Source organism: Rana temporaria, chromosome 10 (assembly GCF_905171775.1).
Source record: "Rana temporaria chromosome 10, aRanTem1.1, whole genome shotgun sequence".
Taxonomy (NCBI): domain Eukaryota; kingdom Metazoa; phylum Chordata; class Amphibia; order Anura; family Ranidae; genus Rana; species Rana temporaria.
This window is the reverse complement of record NC_053498.1, coordinates 149,128,854-149,141,790: the sequence shown is the minus strand read 5'-3', so window position 1 is coordinate 149,141,790 and position 12,937 is coordinate 149,128,854. Positions and strand designations below refer to the sequence as shown.

Below are 12,937 nucleotides of genomic sequence, written 5' to 3'. Positions count from 1 at the left end.
CACTGATCACCAATGTAAGGACATTCTTCTCACTGATCACCAATGTAAGGGACATTCTTCTCACTGATCACCAATGTAAGGGACATTCTTCTCACTGATCACCAATGTAAGGAACATTCTTCTCACTGATCACCAATGTAAGGGACATTCTTCTCACTGATCACCAATGTAAGGAACATTATTCTCACTGATCACCAATGTAAGGAACATTCTTCCCACTGATCACCAATGTAAGGGACATTCTTCTCACTGATCACCAATGTAAGGGACATTCTTCCCCCTGATCACCAATGTAAGGAACATTCTTCTCACTGATCACCAATGTAAGGAACATTCTTCTCACTGATCACCAATGTAAGGGACATTCTTCTCACTGATCACCAATGTAAGGGACATTCTTCTCACTGATCACCAATGTAAGGGACATTCTTCCCACTGATCACCAATGTAAGAGACATTCTTCTCACTGATCACCAATGTAAGGGACATTCTTCCCACTGATCGCCAATGTAAGGGACATTCATCCCACTGATCACCAATGTAAGGGACATTCTTCTCACTGATCACCAATGTAAGGAACATTCTTCTCACTGATCACCAATGTAAGGAACATTCTTCTCACTGATCACCAATGTAAGGGACATTCTTCTCACTGATCACCAATGTAAGGAACATTCTTCTCACTGATCACCAATGTAAGGGACATTCTTCTCACTGATCACCAATGTAAGGAACATTATTCTCACTGATCACCAATGTAAGGAACATTCTTCCCACTGATCACCAATGTAAGGGACATTCTTCTCACTGATCACCAATGTAAGGGACATTCTTCCCCCTGATCACCAATGTAAGGGACATTCTTCTCACTGATCACCAATGTAAGGGACATTCTTCCCACTGATCACCAATGTAAGGAACATTCTTCTCACTGATCACCAATGTAAGGAACATTCTTCTCACTGATCACCAATGTAAGGGACATTCTTCTCACTGATCACCAATGTAAGGAACATTCGTCCCACTGATCACCAATGTAAGGGACATTCTTCCCACTGATCACCAATGTAAGGACATTCTTCTCACTGATCACCAATGTAAGGGACATTCTTCTCACTGATCACCAATGTAAGGAACATTCTTCTCACTGATCACCAATGTAAGGAACATTCTTCTCACTGATCACCAATGTAAGGGACATTCTTCTCACTGATCACCAATGTAAGGGACATTCTTCTCACTGATCACCAATGTAAGGGACATTCTTCTCACTGATCACCAATGTAAGGAACATTCTTCCCACTGATCACCAATGTAAGGGACATTCTTCTCACTGATCACCAATGTAAGGGACATTCTTCCCCCTGATCACCAATGTAAGGAACATTCTTCTCACTGATCACCAATGTAAGGGACATTCTTCTCACTGATCACCAATGTAAGGGACATTCTTCCCACTGATCACCAATGTAAGGACATTCTTCTCACTGATCACCAATGTAAGGGACATTCTTCTCACTGATCACCAATGTAAGGAACATTCTTCTCACTGATCACCAATGTAAGGGACATTCTTCTCACTGATCACCAATGTAAGGGACATTCTTCTCACTGATCACCAATGTAAGGAACATTCTTCTCACTGATCACCAATGTAAGGGACATTCTTCTCACTGATTACCAATGTAAGGAACATTCTTCTCACTGATCACCAATGTAAGGAACATTCTTCCCACTGATCACCAATGTAAGGGACATTCTTCTCACTGATCACCAATGTAAGGGACATTCTTCCCCCTGATCACCAATGTAAGGGACATTCTTCTCACTGATCACCAATGTAAGGGACATTCTTCTCACTGATCACCAATGTAAGGGACATTCTTCCCACTGATCACCAATGTAAGAGACATTCTTCTCACTGATCACCAATGTAAGGGACATTCTTCCCACTGATCGCCAATGTAAGGGACATTCTTCTCACTGATCACCAATGTAAGGGACATTCTTCCCACTGACCACCAATGTAAGGGACATTCTTCCCACTGATCACCAATGTAAGGGACATTCTTCCCACTGATCACCAATGTAAGGAACATTCTTCCCACTGATCACCAATGTAAGGGACATTCTTCCCACTGATCACCAATGTAAGGACATTCTTCTCACTGATCACCAATGTAAGGGACATTCTTCTCACTGATCACCAATGTAAGGAACATTCTTCTCACTGATCACCAATGTAAGGGACATTCTTCTCACTGATCACCAATGTAAGGGACATTCTTCTCACTGATCACCAATGTAAGGAACATTCTTCTCACTGATCACCAATGTAAGGGACATTCTTCTCACTGATTACCAATGTAAGGAACATTCTTCTCACTGATCACCAATGTAAGGAACATTCTTCCCACTGATCACCAATGTAAGGGACATTCTTCTCACTGATCACCAATGTAAGGAACATTCTTCCCCCTGATCACCAATGTAAGGGACATTCTTCTCACTGATCACCAATGTAAGGGACATTCTTCTCACTGATCACCAATGTAAGGGACATTCTTCCCACTGATCACCAATGTAAGAGACATTCTTCTCACTGATCACCAATGTAAGGGACATTCTTCCCACTGATCGCCAATGTAAGGGACATTCATCCCACTGATCACCAATGTAAGGGACATTCTTCTCACTGATCACCAATGTAAGGGACATTCTTCTCACTGATCACCAATGTAAGGACATTCTTCTCACTGATCACCAATGTAAGGGACATTCTTCTCACTGATCACCAATGTAAGGAACATTCTTCTCACTGATCACCAATGTAAGGAACATTCTTCTCACTGATCACCAATGTAAGGAACATTCTTCCCACTGATCACCAATGTAAGGGACATTCTTCTCACTGATCACCAATGTAAGGGACATTCTTCCCCCTGATCACCAATGTAAGGGACATTCTTCTCACTGATCACCAATGTAAGGGACATTCTTCTCACTGATCACCAATGTAAGGGACATTCTTCCCACTGATCACCAATGTAAGAGACATTCTTCTCACTGATCACCAATGTAAGGGACATTCTTCCCACTGATCGCCAATGTAAGGGACATTCATCCCACTGATCACCAATGTAAGGGACATTCTTCTCACTGATCACCAATGTAAGGGACATTCTTCCCACTGATCACCAATGTAAGAACATTATTCCCACTGATCACCAATGTAAGGGACATTCTTCCCACTGATCACCAATGTAAGGGACATTCTTCTCACTGATCACCAATGTAAGGGACATTCTTCTCACTGATCACCAATGTAAGGGACATTCTTCTCACTGATCACCAATGTAAGGGACATTCTTCTCACTGATCACCAATGTAAGGGACATTCTTCTCACTGATCACCAATGTAAGGGACATTCTTCTCACTGATCACCAATGTAAGGGACATTCTTCTCACTGATCATCAATGTAAGGGACATTCTTCCCACTGATCACCAATGTAAGGGACATTCTTCCCACTGATCACCAATGTAAGGGACATTCTTCCCACTGATCACCAATGTAAGGGACATTCTTCTCACTGATCACCAATGTAAGGGACATTCTTCTCACTGATCACCAATGTAAGGGACATTCTTCTCACTGATCACCAATGTAAGGAACATTCTTCCCACTGATCACCAATGTAAGGAACATTCTTCCCACTGATCACCAATGTAAGGGACATTCTTCCCACTGGCCACCAGTGTAAGGAGCGGCCTTCCCACTGGCCACCAGTGTAAACAACATGCCTCCCAATGGCCATCATGCTTATGTACCACGAGCTGTAAATATATTGATGATTGGTGGGTTTCCTGAGGCACAGCGGGTGTACAGAGACGGGAACTCAGCACAGGGATGGTGGGAACCTCTCATAATGGGCACAGCGGGTGTACAGACCCGGGAACTCAGCACAGGGATGGTGGGAACCCCTCATAATGGGGCACAGCAGGTGTACAGACCCGGGAACTCAGCACAGGGATGGTGGGAACCCCCTCGTAATGGGCACAGCAGGTGTACAGACCCGGGAATTTGGCACAGGGATGGTGGGAACCCCTCGTAATGGGCACAGCAGGTGTACAGACCCGGGAACTCAGCAGAGGGATGGTGGGAACCCCTCATAATGGGCACAGCGGGTGTACAGACCCGGGAACTCAGCACAGGGATGGTGGGAACCCCTCATAATGGGCACAGCAGCTGTACAGAGTCGGGAATTTGGCACAGGGATGGTGGGAACCCCTCATAATGGTCACAACAGCTGTACAGAGCCAGGAACTCAGCACAGGGATGGTGGGAACCCGTCATAATGGGCACAGCGGGGGTACAGACCCAGGAACTCGGCACAGGAATGGTGGGAACCCCTCGTAATGGGCACAGCAGGTGTACAGACCTGGGAACTCGGCACAGGGATGGTGGGAACCCCTCGTAATGGGCACAGCAGGTGTACAGACCTGGGAACTCGGCACAGGGATGGTGGGAACCCCTCGTAATGGGCACAGCAGGTGTACAGACCTGGGAACTCGGCACAGGGATGGTGGGAACTCCTCATAATGGGCACAGCGGGTGTACAGACCCGGGAACTCAGCACAGGGATGGTGGAACACCTCATAATGGGCACAGCGGGTGTACAGAACCAGGAACTCAGCACAGGGATGGTGGGAAACTGCCATTCCACTCCTTGTCAGTGAAGGGTGTGGTTGCTAATTTCTTTGCTCCTGTGCTCCAGAGACCAGGGGCTAGAGTGGCTTCTCTGCCCCAGGAGGGATGCTGGATCCTGGGGAAGAGCCGGGCGGGGCCCCCCTGGATAGGCCTGTGGAAGATTCTGGGCCTACCCAAAGGAAAGATGAGTCCCTGTCAGCCTTCAGACAGAGGACTGTCAGTAAGTTGAAGCGGATTGAGAAGGAGGAGGAGAAATTTATGGTTTTGATGGCCGAGTTCAGAAAGAAAAAACAGATCTGTGCTAAAGTATACAGTAAGAAAAGACCAGCTCTGAGGCCTGAGCTGAAGGACCTGGAACAAGCTGTGAGGAAACAGAAGGATTTGCTGTATTCTCTGAAGGAGAAGAGCGGAATATTTAAAAAAATATATAAGAATGAGGAGCGATTTAATCGCATGAGAAGAGGAGCCGCTTCATGCATGGAGGATGGGGAAGCCAGCGAGGAGATGCAGGTGCAGGCACCTCTGACATTCGCTGAGCCCTCTGCCCCCTTCACACCCCAGCAATGTGGAATGTCTCAGGAGGGTGAAGGTCCTGCCATGCTGGATTTCATAACCAAGTTGGAATCCCCTCCAGATGCGGCTTCCCCGGATGGTGATGTCAAGACGGACGCCGTTTCCAATCCTGTGGAGAGAGCAAGATCCACCATGGAGTCTGCAGCAGCTGAGGGAAGCTCTGATCCCAGCCATAAAATCGCACAGGTGACAACCCAGCAAGCAGGTACAGTGTGTGTGCAGGATGGTGGTGGGAACTTTATTATTGACAATAAGCTTGCTGAGTGTTGTAGTGCTGCAGGCAGTCAGCCCATAGACAATGTACAGCGTACACCTGATAAAAACTGCCAGTCTGCAGAAAGGTCCATGGACAATACAGTGACTTTGCCTGGACCAGGCACAGCGGCTGTACCTGCGAATGATGGAGGAGATGCTGGGTGCAGTAGTGCCACAACTCAGCAGAAGTCTGCATTGGACAGGACTGGAGCTGTGTGTACAGAGCGGGGGGAGGGGGTGGGTCCTGCCTCTGCTGATACAATCCCAGCTGAATCAGACGCTTTGCCGGCAGGTTTGAATGTATCTAAGGACAAGTCTGCAAATGCTGGGGGTGGAAGGAAATCCTATGCTGGTGTTGCTGCTGCAGGATCTGGGAAGGGGGAACAAGCAGGGAAGGAGCATGGGAATGGGTTGTCTTCCTCCCTGTTTAAAAGGAGGAATGTTGTGCAGCTGAGGTGGGAAGGCGGTGGCCCCACATAGGAGGGCGGTGGTGGATAAGATCCTACAGATGGGGTTCACGCCCGCAGATATCTTCGCCCTGATCAGTCCGGCAGGTTCCTATGAGTATGATTTGTCCTTTCTCCGCCCGGAGTCTTTGGACATTTTTTGGGAGAAATATGAACACGTATGTAGGGGCCTGCCGGACTGGAAGGGGCTCATGCCCAAACTTGTCTCCCGCCAGCCACTCATTAAAGTGGTCACGATTCTGGTCCGTAATGAGTCCATACCATCGGGGGATCTATGTATATGGCTGAGGAGGTATGGAGACGTCCTGGGCCCCCTAAAGAAGATTCTGGATGATCGGGGAATATGGACGGGGGGATGGTCTGCTCAGTTGAAACTAAAAGTCATTGACCATGTCGTCCAGCATCTGCCATCCTCAGCTTTCCTGGGGAGGGACAGGCTGACCATCTTCTATCCGGGCCAACCAAAGCTCTGCAATAAATGTGGAGACAAGAGTCACCTTGCATCCTCCTGTCCAGTGATGAAGTGCTCTCTGTGCCAGGGTATAGGACATCTGGCTAAGGATTGTAACCTCATATCTGTGCAATGCAGTGGGACATCCTTATAGTCAGTGTCCTGAGGCAATGCACAATAAGCCTGAGCTCATGAGGGAGTTCTTCCGCCTGGACATGGAGGATGCTCGGAGCTCAACAGCTGGAGGGCCTGTGAGTCCATCTGAGTCTGTGCCAATTCCCAATGTGTCCGTGGTGCCCCAGACTGTGCCAATTCCCAATGTGTCCGTGGTGCCCCAGACTGTGCCAATTCCCAATGTGTCAGTGTCTTCCCAGTCTGTAAGTAAGGTGTCAGTTGCAGAGAATATGTCCAATCCTTCTGTGTCTTCTAAAATTGCAGAGGCAGCAAGAGGTGCTGGTGCATCAGGTGCGGTGCCAGTCCCCCTCCCTCGATGCTGCAGGGTTCCTGTTAAGGATCGTGGGGTGCAGAGGAGTGGGGAGGATGGTGAAGAGGCTGGCCTGGGGGTAGATAAGGGAAGGGAGTATGGGGGGGAGGGGGGTGAAGGGTGTGGGGAGGCTGCTGACTCCGGGTTGTCCAAGGATGATATGGAGTGGTTGGAGGATAAAAGGAGGAGAGGCAAAAAGAAGGGGAAAAAAGGAGGTACAGTTACCTTAAGTCCTGAGGTTTTGCCTTTGGCGAATAAATTTACGGTACTGTCTGAGGATGACTATGAATGGGACTCGTTCAGTTCTGCATCCTCTATGGATGAAGAGTGCCAGGGTGCAACGAAGCGCGCTGGTTCTCCAGGGAGAGGGAGTAGCCAGGCTGAGAAACAGCCTCAGCCACCTTAATGGCAGTTCCCACTCACTTTATATAAAAGGTGACATGCATGGTGATGCTCTTTAGTCTGGCTCTCCCGTAGGGATTATGTTGTGCGCAATTTGGTTTGCACCGTTTATTATGTTCTTGTGTTTGTTTCTGTTTTGTATAGTCATATTCAATTATTTTGTTTTATTGTATATACGTTGTTGTTTGTAAGATTTTTTCAATAAACAAAATTAACCCCTCATAATGGGCACAGCAGCTGTACAGAGTCGGGAATTTGGCACAGGGATGGTGGGAACCCCTCGTAATGGGCACAGCCGGTGTACAGACCCGGGAACTCAGCACAGGGATGGTGGGAACCACTCATAATGGGCACAGCGGGGGTACAGACCCAGGAACTCGGCACAGGAATGGTGGGAACCCCTCGTAATGGGCACAGCAGGTGTACAGACCTGGGAACTCGGCACAGGGATGGTGGGAACCCCTCGTAATGGGCACAGCCGGTGTACAGACCTGGGAACTCGGCACAGGGATGGTGGGAACCCCTCGTAATGGGCACAGCAGGTGTACAGACCTGGGAACTCGGCACAGGGATGGTGGGAACTCCTCATAATGGGCACAGCGGGTGTACAGACCCGGGAACTCAGCACAGGGATGGTGGAACACCTCATAATGGGCACAGCGGGTGTACAGAACCAGGAACTCAGCACAGGGATGGTGGGAACCCCTCATAATGGTCACAGCAGCTGTACAGAGCCAGGAACTCAGCACAGGGATGGTGGGAACCCCTCCTAATGGGCACAGCGGGTGTACAGACCCAGGAACTCTGAGATCTTAGAAATAAAGACCCCGAGATATTGACAAGACTGTCCGCATTTACCAAACACTAAAATTAAAGATTCTGGGTGGCCGGGCCCTTGAAGCCGGGGTCCGGTAGCACATTGCAGAATAATGAATGAAGGGCGTTTGGTCCATATTGGGATTTTTCCGAGGACACGTCGGTGTTGTGTTGTGTTGTCGGTGATTAGGATTTTGTGAGGATTAACCCCTTCTCTTCTCTTCCAGGTTGTATCATCACCATATCGGGGCGCATGACCTTCACCAGCAACAAATCCATGGAGATCGAGGTGTTCGTGGACGCGGACACGCTGGTCGGTGACACCCAGGAGCGATATCGCGCCGTCAGCGCCTTCTTCACCTACGTGTCTCTGAGCAAAGAACTCAAACCGCTTCCCGTCCCCCAGCTTGTGGTGAGTACAAAGTCCACTTACCGTCCTTCATTGAAGGAGTGACACCAAAAGACACGTCTATAGATGAAAATATCAGTGAGTGTCACAGATCAAAAATATCTATCTGTTAACAATGGAATTATTGATTGGGTTTATCCATGGAAGGAAGGGGGAGCTGGAGTTCCACTTTAAGCCACCCGACAGTCTTCTGTTTCTCAGAGATTCTATTGGGGAAATCCCTGTGCCGAGTTCCCGGGTCTGTACACCCACTGTGCCCATTATGAGGGTTCCCACCATCCCTGAGCTGAGTTCCCGGGTCTGTACACCCGCTGTGCCCATTATGAAGGGTTCCCACCATCCCTGTGCTGAGTTCCCGGGTCTGTACACCCGCTGTGCCCATTATGAAGGGTTCCCACCATCCCTGTGCTGAGTTCCCGGGTCTGTACACCCGCTGTGCCCATTATGAAGGGTTCCCACCATCCCTGTGCTGAGTTCCCGGGTCTGTACACCCGCTGTGCCCATTATGAGGGGTTCCCACCATCCCTGTGCTGAGTTCCCGGGTCTGTACACCCGCTGTGCCCATTATGAGGGGCTCCCACCATCCCTGTGCTGAGTTCCCGGGTCTGTACACCCGCTGTGCCCATTATGAGGGGTTCCCACCATCCCTGTGCTGAGTTCCCGGGTCTGTACACCCGCTGTGCCCATTATGAGGGGTTGCCACCATCCCTGTGGTGAGTTCCCGGGTCTGTACACCCTCTGTGCCCATTATGAGGGGTTCCCACCATCCCTGTGCCGAGTTCCCGGGTCTGTACACCCCACTGTGCCCATTATGAGGGGTTCCCACCATCCCTGTGCTGAGTTCCCGGGTCTGTACACCCGCTGTGCCCATTATGAGGGGTTCCCACCATCCCTGTGGTGAGTTCCCGGGTCTGTACACCCGCTTGCCCATTATGAGGGGTTCCCACCATCCCTGTGCTGAGTTCCTGGGTCTGTACACCCGCTGTGCCCATTATGAGGGGTTCCCACTATCCCCGTGCTGAGTTCCCGGGTTTGTACACCCGCTGTGCCCATTATGAGGGGTTCCCACCATCCCTGTGCTGAGTTCCTGGGTCTGTACACCCGCTGTGCCCATTATGAGGGGTTCCCACCATCCCTGTGCTGAGTTCCTGTGTCTGTACACCCGATGTGCCCATTATGAGGGGTTCCCACCATCCCTGTGCTGAATTCCCGGGTCTGTACACCCGATGTGCCCATTATGAGGGGTTCCCACCATCCCTGTGCTGAGTTCCCGGGTCTGTACACCCTCTGTGCCCATTATGAGGGGTTCCCACCATCCCTGTGCTGAGTTCCCGGGTCTGTACACCCGCTGTGCCCCTGCTGGCTCCCGATTATAAAGAATTGGGAGCTCCCCCTGCTGGCTCCTGATCATAAAGAATTGGGAGCTCCCCCTGCTGGCTCCTGATCATAAAGAATTGGGAGCTCCCCCTGCTGGCTCCCGATCATAAAGAATTGGGAGCGCCCCCTGCTGGCTCCCGATCATAAAGAATTGGGAGCTCCCCCTGCTGGCTCCTGATCATAAAGAATTGGGAGCTCCCCCTGCTGGCTCCCGATCATAAAGAATTGGGAGCTTCCCTTGCTGGCTACAGATCATAAAGAATTGGGAGCTCCCCCTGCTGGCTCCCGATCATAAAGAATTGGGAGCTCCCCCTGCTGGCTCCCGATCATAAAGAATTGGGAGCTCCCCCTCCTGGCTCCCGATCATAAAGGGTGATCAGGCACTGTCGGTGACGGGTTGCGGTTGCTGGCACAGCGGGAATCGTCAGATCTCTGCTACCTGTAACTGAAATATCATTTTTTGGATTAAATCTTTAATTAAATGACTTTTTCCCTCCAGGATCCATCCGAAGCCGGCCTTTCAATTTTGGAATTACCCCCCCGCCCCCTCCCCCCCTCCCCCCCTGTCGTTCGCATTTCATAAACAGCATAAATAATTAAACGTAAGCAGATAAGACGTCTGTTGTGTTTCCATAATACAAATATATTGCGGTTATAAATAATCCGCCGAGCACTTCATTAAAATTCATCACGCCGAGCGCCGATCTTCGCCGCGCCGCAACTCGGGGGTAGCAGATAAAATCCCGCCACAAATCCTTCCCACCGTCTCTCCATCACATTGTAATTGTTTCCAGATACAGCCGGCGATGGAAACCAATTTATCATTTGGTAATAAATAGTCTGTGAATTAAATCTGATCTATTGATCCATCAATGTATGAAGCGCAGGCGGGATCCCCTCTATCATCTTCTATTACATTGATAGAAGGGGGCTTTCTTCTCCAATCCCCTCCTCCACTCCCTTATAAGATCAAATACAATAGAATATTACTATAAATGGTATAATATACAGTTACATAGTATTAGTGTTACATAGTAGGTGAGGATTGAAGAAAGACTCAAGTCCCCCCTCTGTGTGTGATTATAAGTCAGTATTACATTGTATATCCCTGTATGTTGTGGTCGTTCAGATGATTATCTAATCGTTTCTTAGAACTATCGATGCCCCTCCCCCGCTGAGAATTCCACATCCTTGCTGCTCTTACAGTAAAGAAGCCTCTTCATAGTTTAACCACTTAAGACCCAGAACCTTTAGGCAGCTAAAGGACCAGGCCCCTTTTTGCGATTCGGCACTGCGTCACTTTAACTGACAATTGCGTGGTCGTGGCGACGTGGCTCTCAAACAAAATCTGCGTCCTTTTTTCCCCACAAATAGAGCTTTCTTTTGGTGGCATTTGATCACCTCTGCGGTTTTTATTTTTTGCGCAATAAACAAAAATAGAGCGACAATTTTGAAAAAAAAATTATATTTTTTACTTTTTGCTATAATAAATATCCCCAAAAAATATATAAAAAAAAAAAAATTTCTCAGTTTAGGCCGATACGTATTCTTCTACCTATTTTTGGTATAGCGTTTACAAAATAGGGGATAGTTTTATTGCATTTTTATTAATATTTTTTTTTTTTACTAATGGCGGCGATCAGCAATTTTTTCCCGTGACTGCGACATTATGGCGGACAATTTTGACACATTTTTGGGACCATTGTCATTTTTACAGCAAAAAATTCTATAAAAATGCACTGATTACTGTGAAAATGCCAATTGCAGTTTAGGAGTTAACCACTAGGGGACGCTGAAGGGGTTAAGTGTGACCTCATGTGTGTTTCTAACTGTAGGGGGCGGGGCTGGACATGTGATGTCATTGATCACCTTTCCCTATATCAGGGAACACACGATCAATGATGGCGCCACAACGAAGAACGGGAGATGGTGTGTTTACACTCACCTCTCCCCGTTCTTCAGCTCCGGGGACCGATCGCGGGCCACCGGCGGCGATCGGGTCCCGCGGGCGTGGTCAGGGAGCAGAGTACTTTATTGGGACCTGGAGGGGGGGGGGGTCTCTCTAATGGACACAGAGAGGGCTTCTGTTAGAGAGTCTGTAAGTAAGACCCCAAGACATACTACAGACATGATACAGGAGATGATCAGAGACTGTAGATATAATACAGGAGATGGTCAGAGACTGCAGACATAGTACAGGAGATGATCAGAGACTACAGACATGATACAGGAGATGATCAGAGACTGCAGACATGGTACAGGAGATGGTCAGAGACTGCAGACATGGTACAGTAGATGGTCAGAGACTGCAGACATGGTACAGTAGATGGTCAGAGACTGCAGACATGGTACAGTAGATGGTCTGAGACTGCAGACATGGTACAGGAGATGATCAGAGACTGCAGACATGATACAGGAGATGATCAGAGACTGCAGACATAGTACAGAAGATGGTCAGAGACTGCAGACATAGTACAGAAGATGATCAGAGACTGCAGACATGATACGGGAGATGATCAGAGACTGCAGACATGATACAGGAGATGATCAGAGACTGCAGACATGATACAGGAGATGGTCAGAGACTGCAGACATGGTACAGGAGATGATCAGAGACTGCAGACATGATACAGGAGATGATCAGAGACTGCAGACATAGTACAGAAGATGGTCAGAGACTGCAGACATAGTACAGAAGATGATCAGAGACTGCAGACATGATACGGGAGATGATCAGAGACTGCAGACATGATACAGGAGATGATCAGAGACTGCAGACATGATACAGGAGATGGTCAGAGACTGCAGACATGGTACAGGAGATGGTCAGAGACTGCAGACATGGTACAGGAGATGGTCAGAGACTGCAGACATAGTACAGGAGATGGTCAGAGACTGCAGACATGGTACAGGAGATGGTCAGAGACTGCAGACATGGTACAGGAGATGGTCAGAGACTGCAGACATAGTACAGGAGATGGTCAGAGACTGCA

General features: G+C 48.7%; 1 protein-coding gene across 1 annotated transcript in view; it reads left to right on the top strand.

Moving 5' to 3' along the window:
* Window positions 1-12,937, top strand: part of ACOT7 (acyl-CoA thioesterase 7) — a 173,588-nt gene that overhangs the window by 139,483 nt on the left and 21,168 nt on the right. The window contains exon 8 of the mRNA XM_040326711.1: window positions 8,386-8,570. Within this exon, the coding sequence (XP_040182645.1) occupies window positions 8,386-8,570 (185 nt within the window). The remainder of the gene's footprint in view (window positions 1-8,385; window positions 8,571-12,937) is intronic.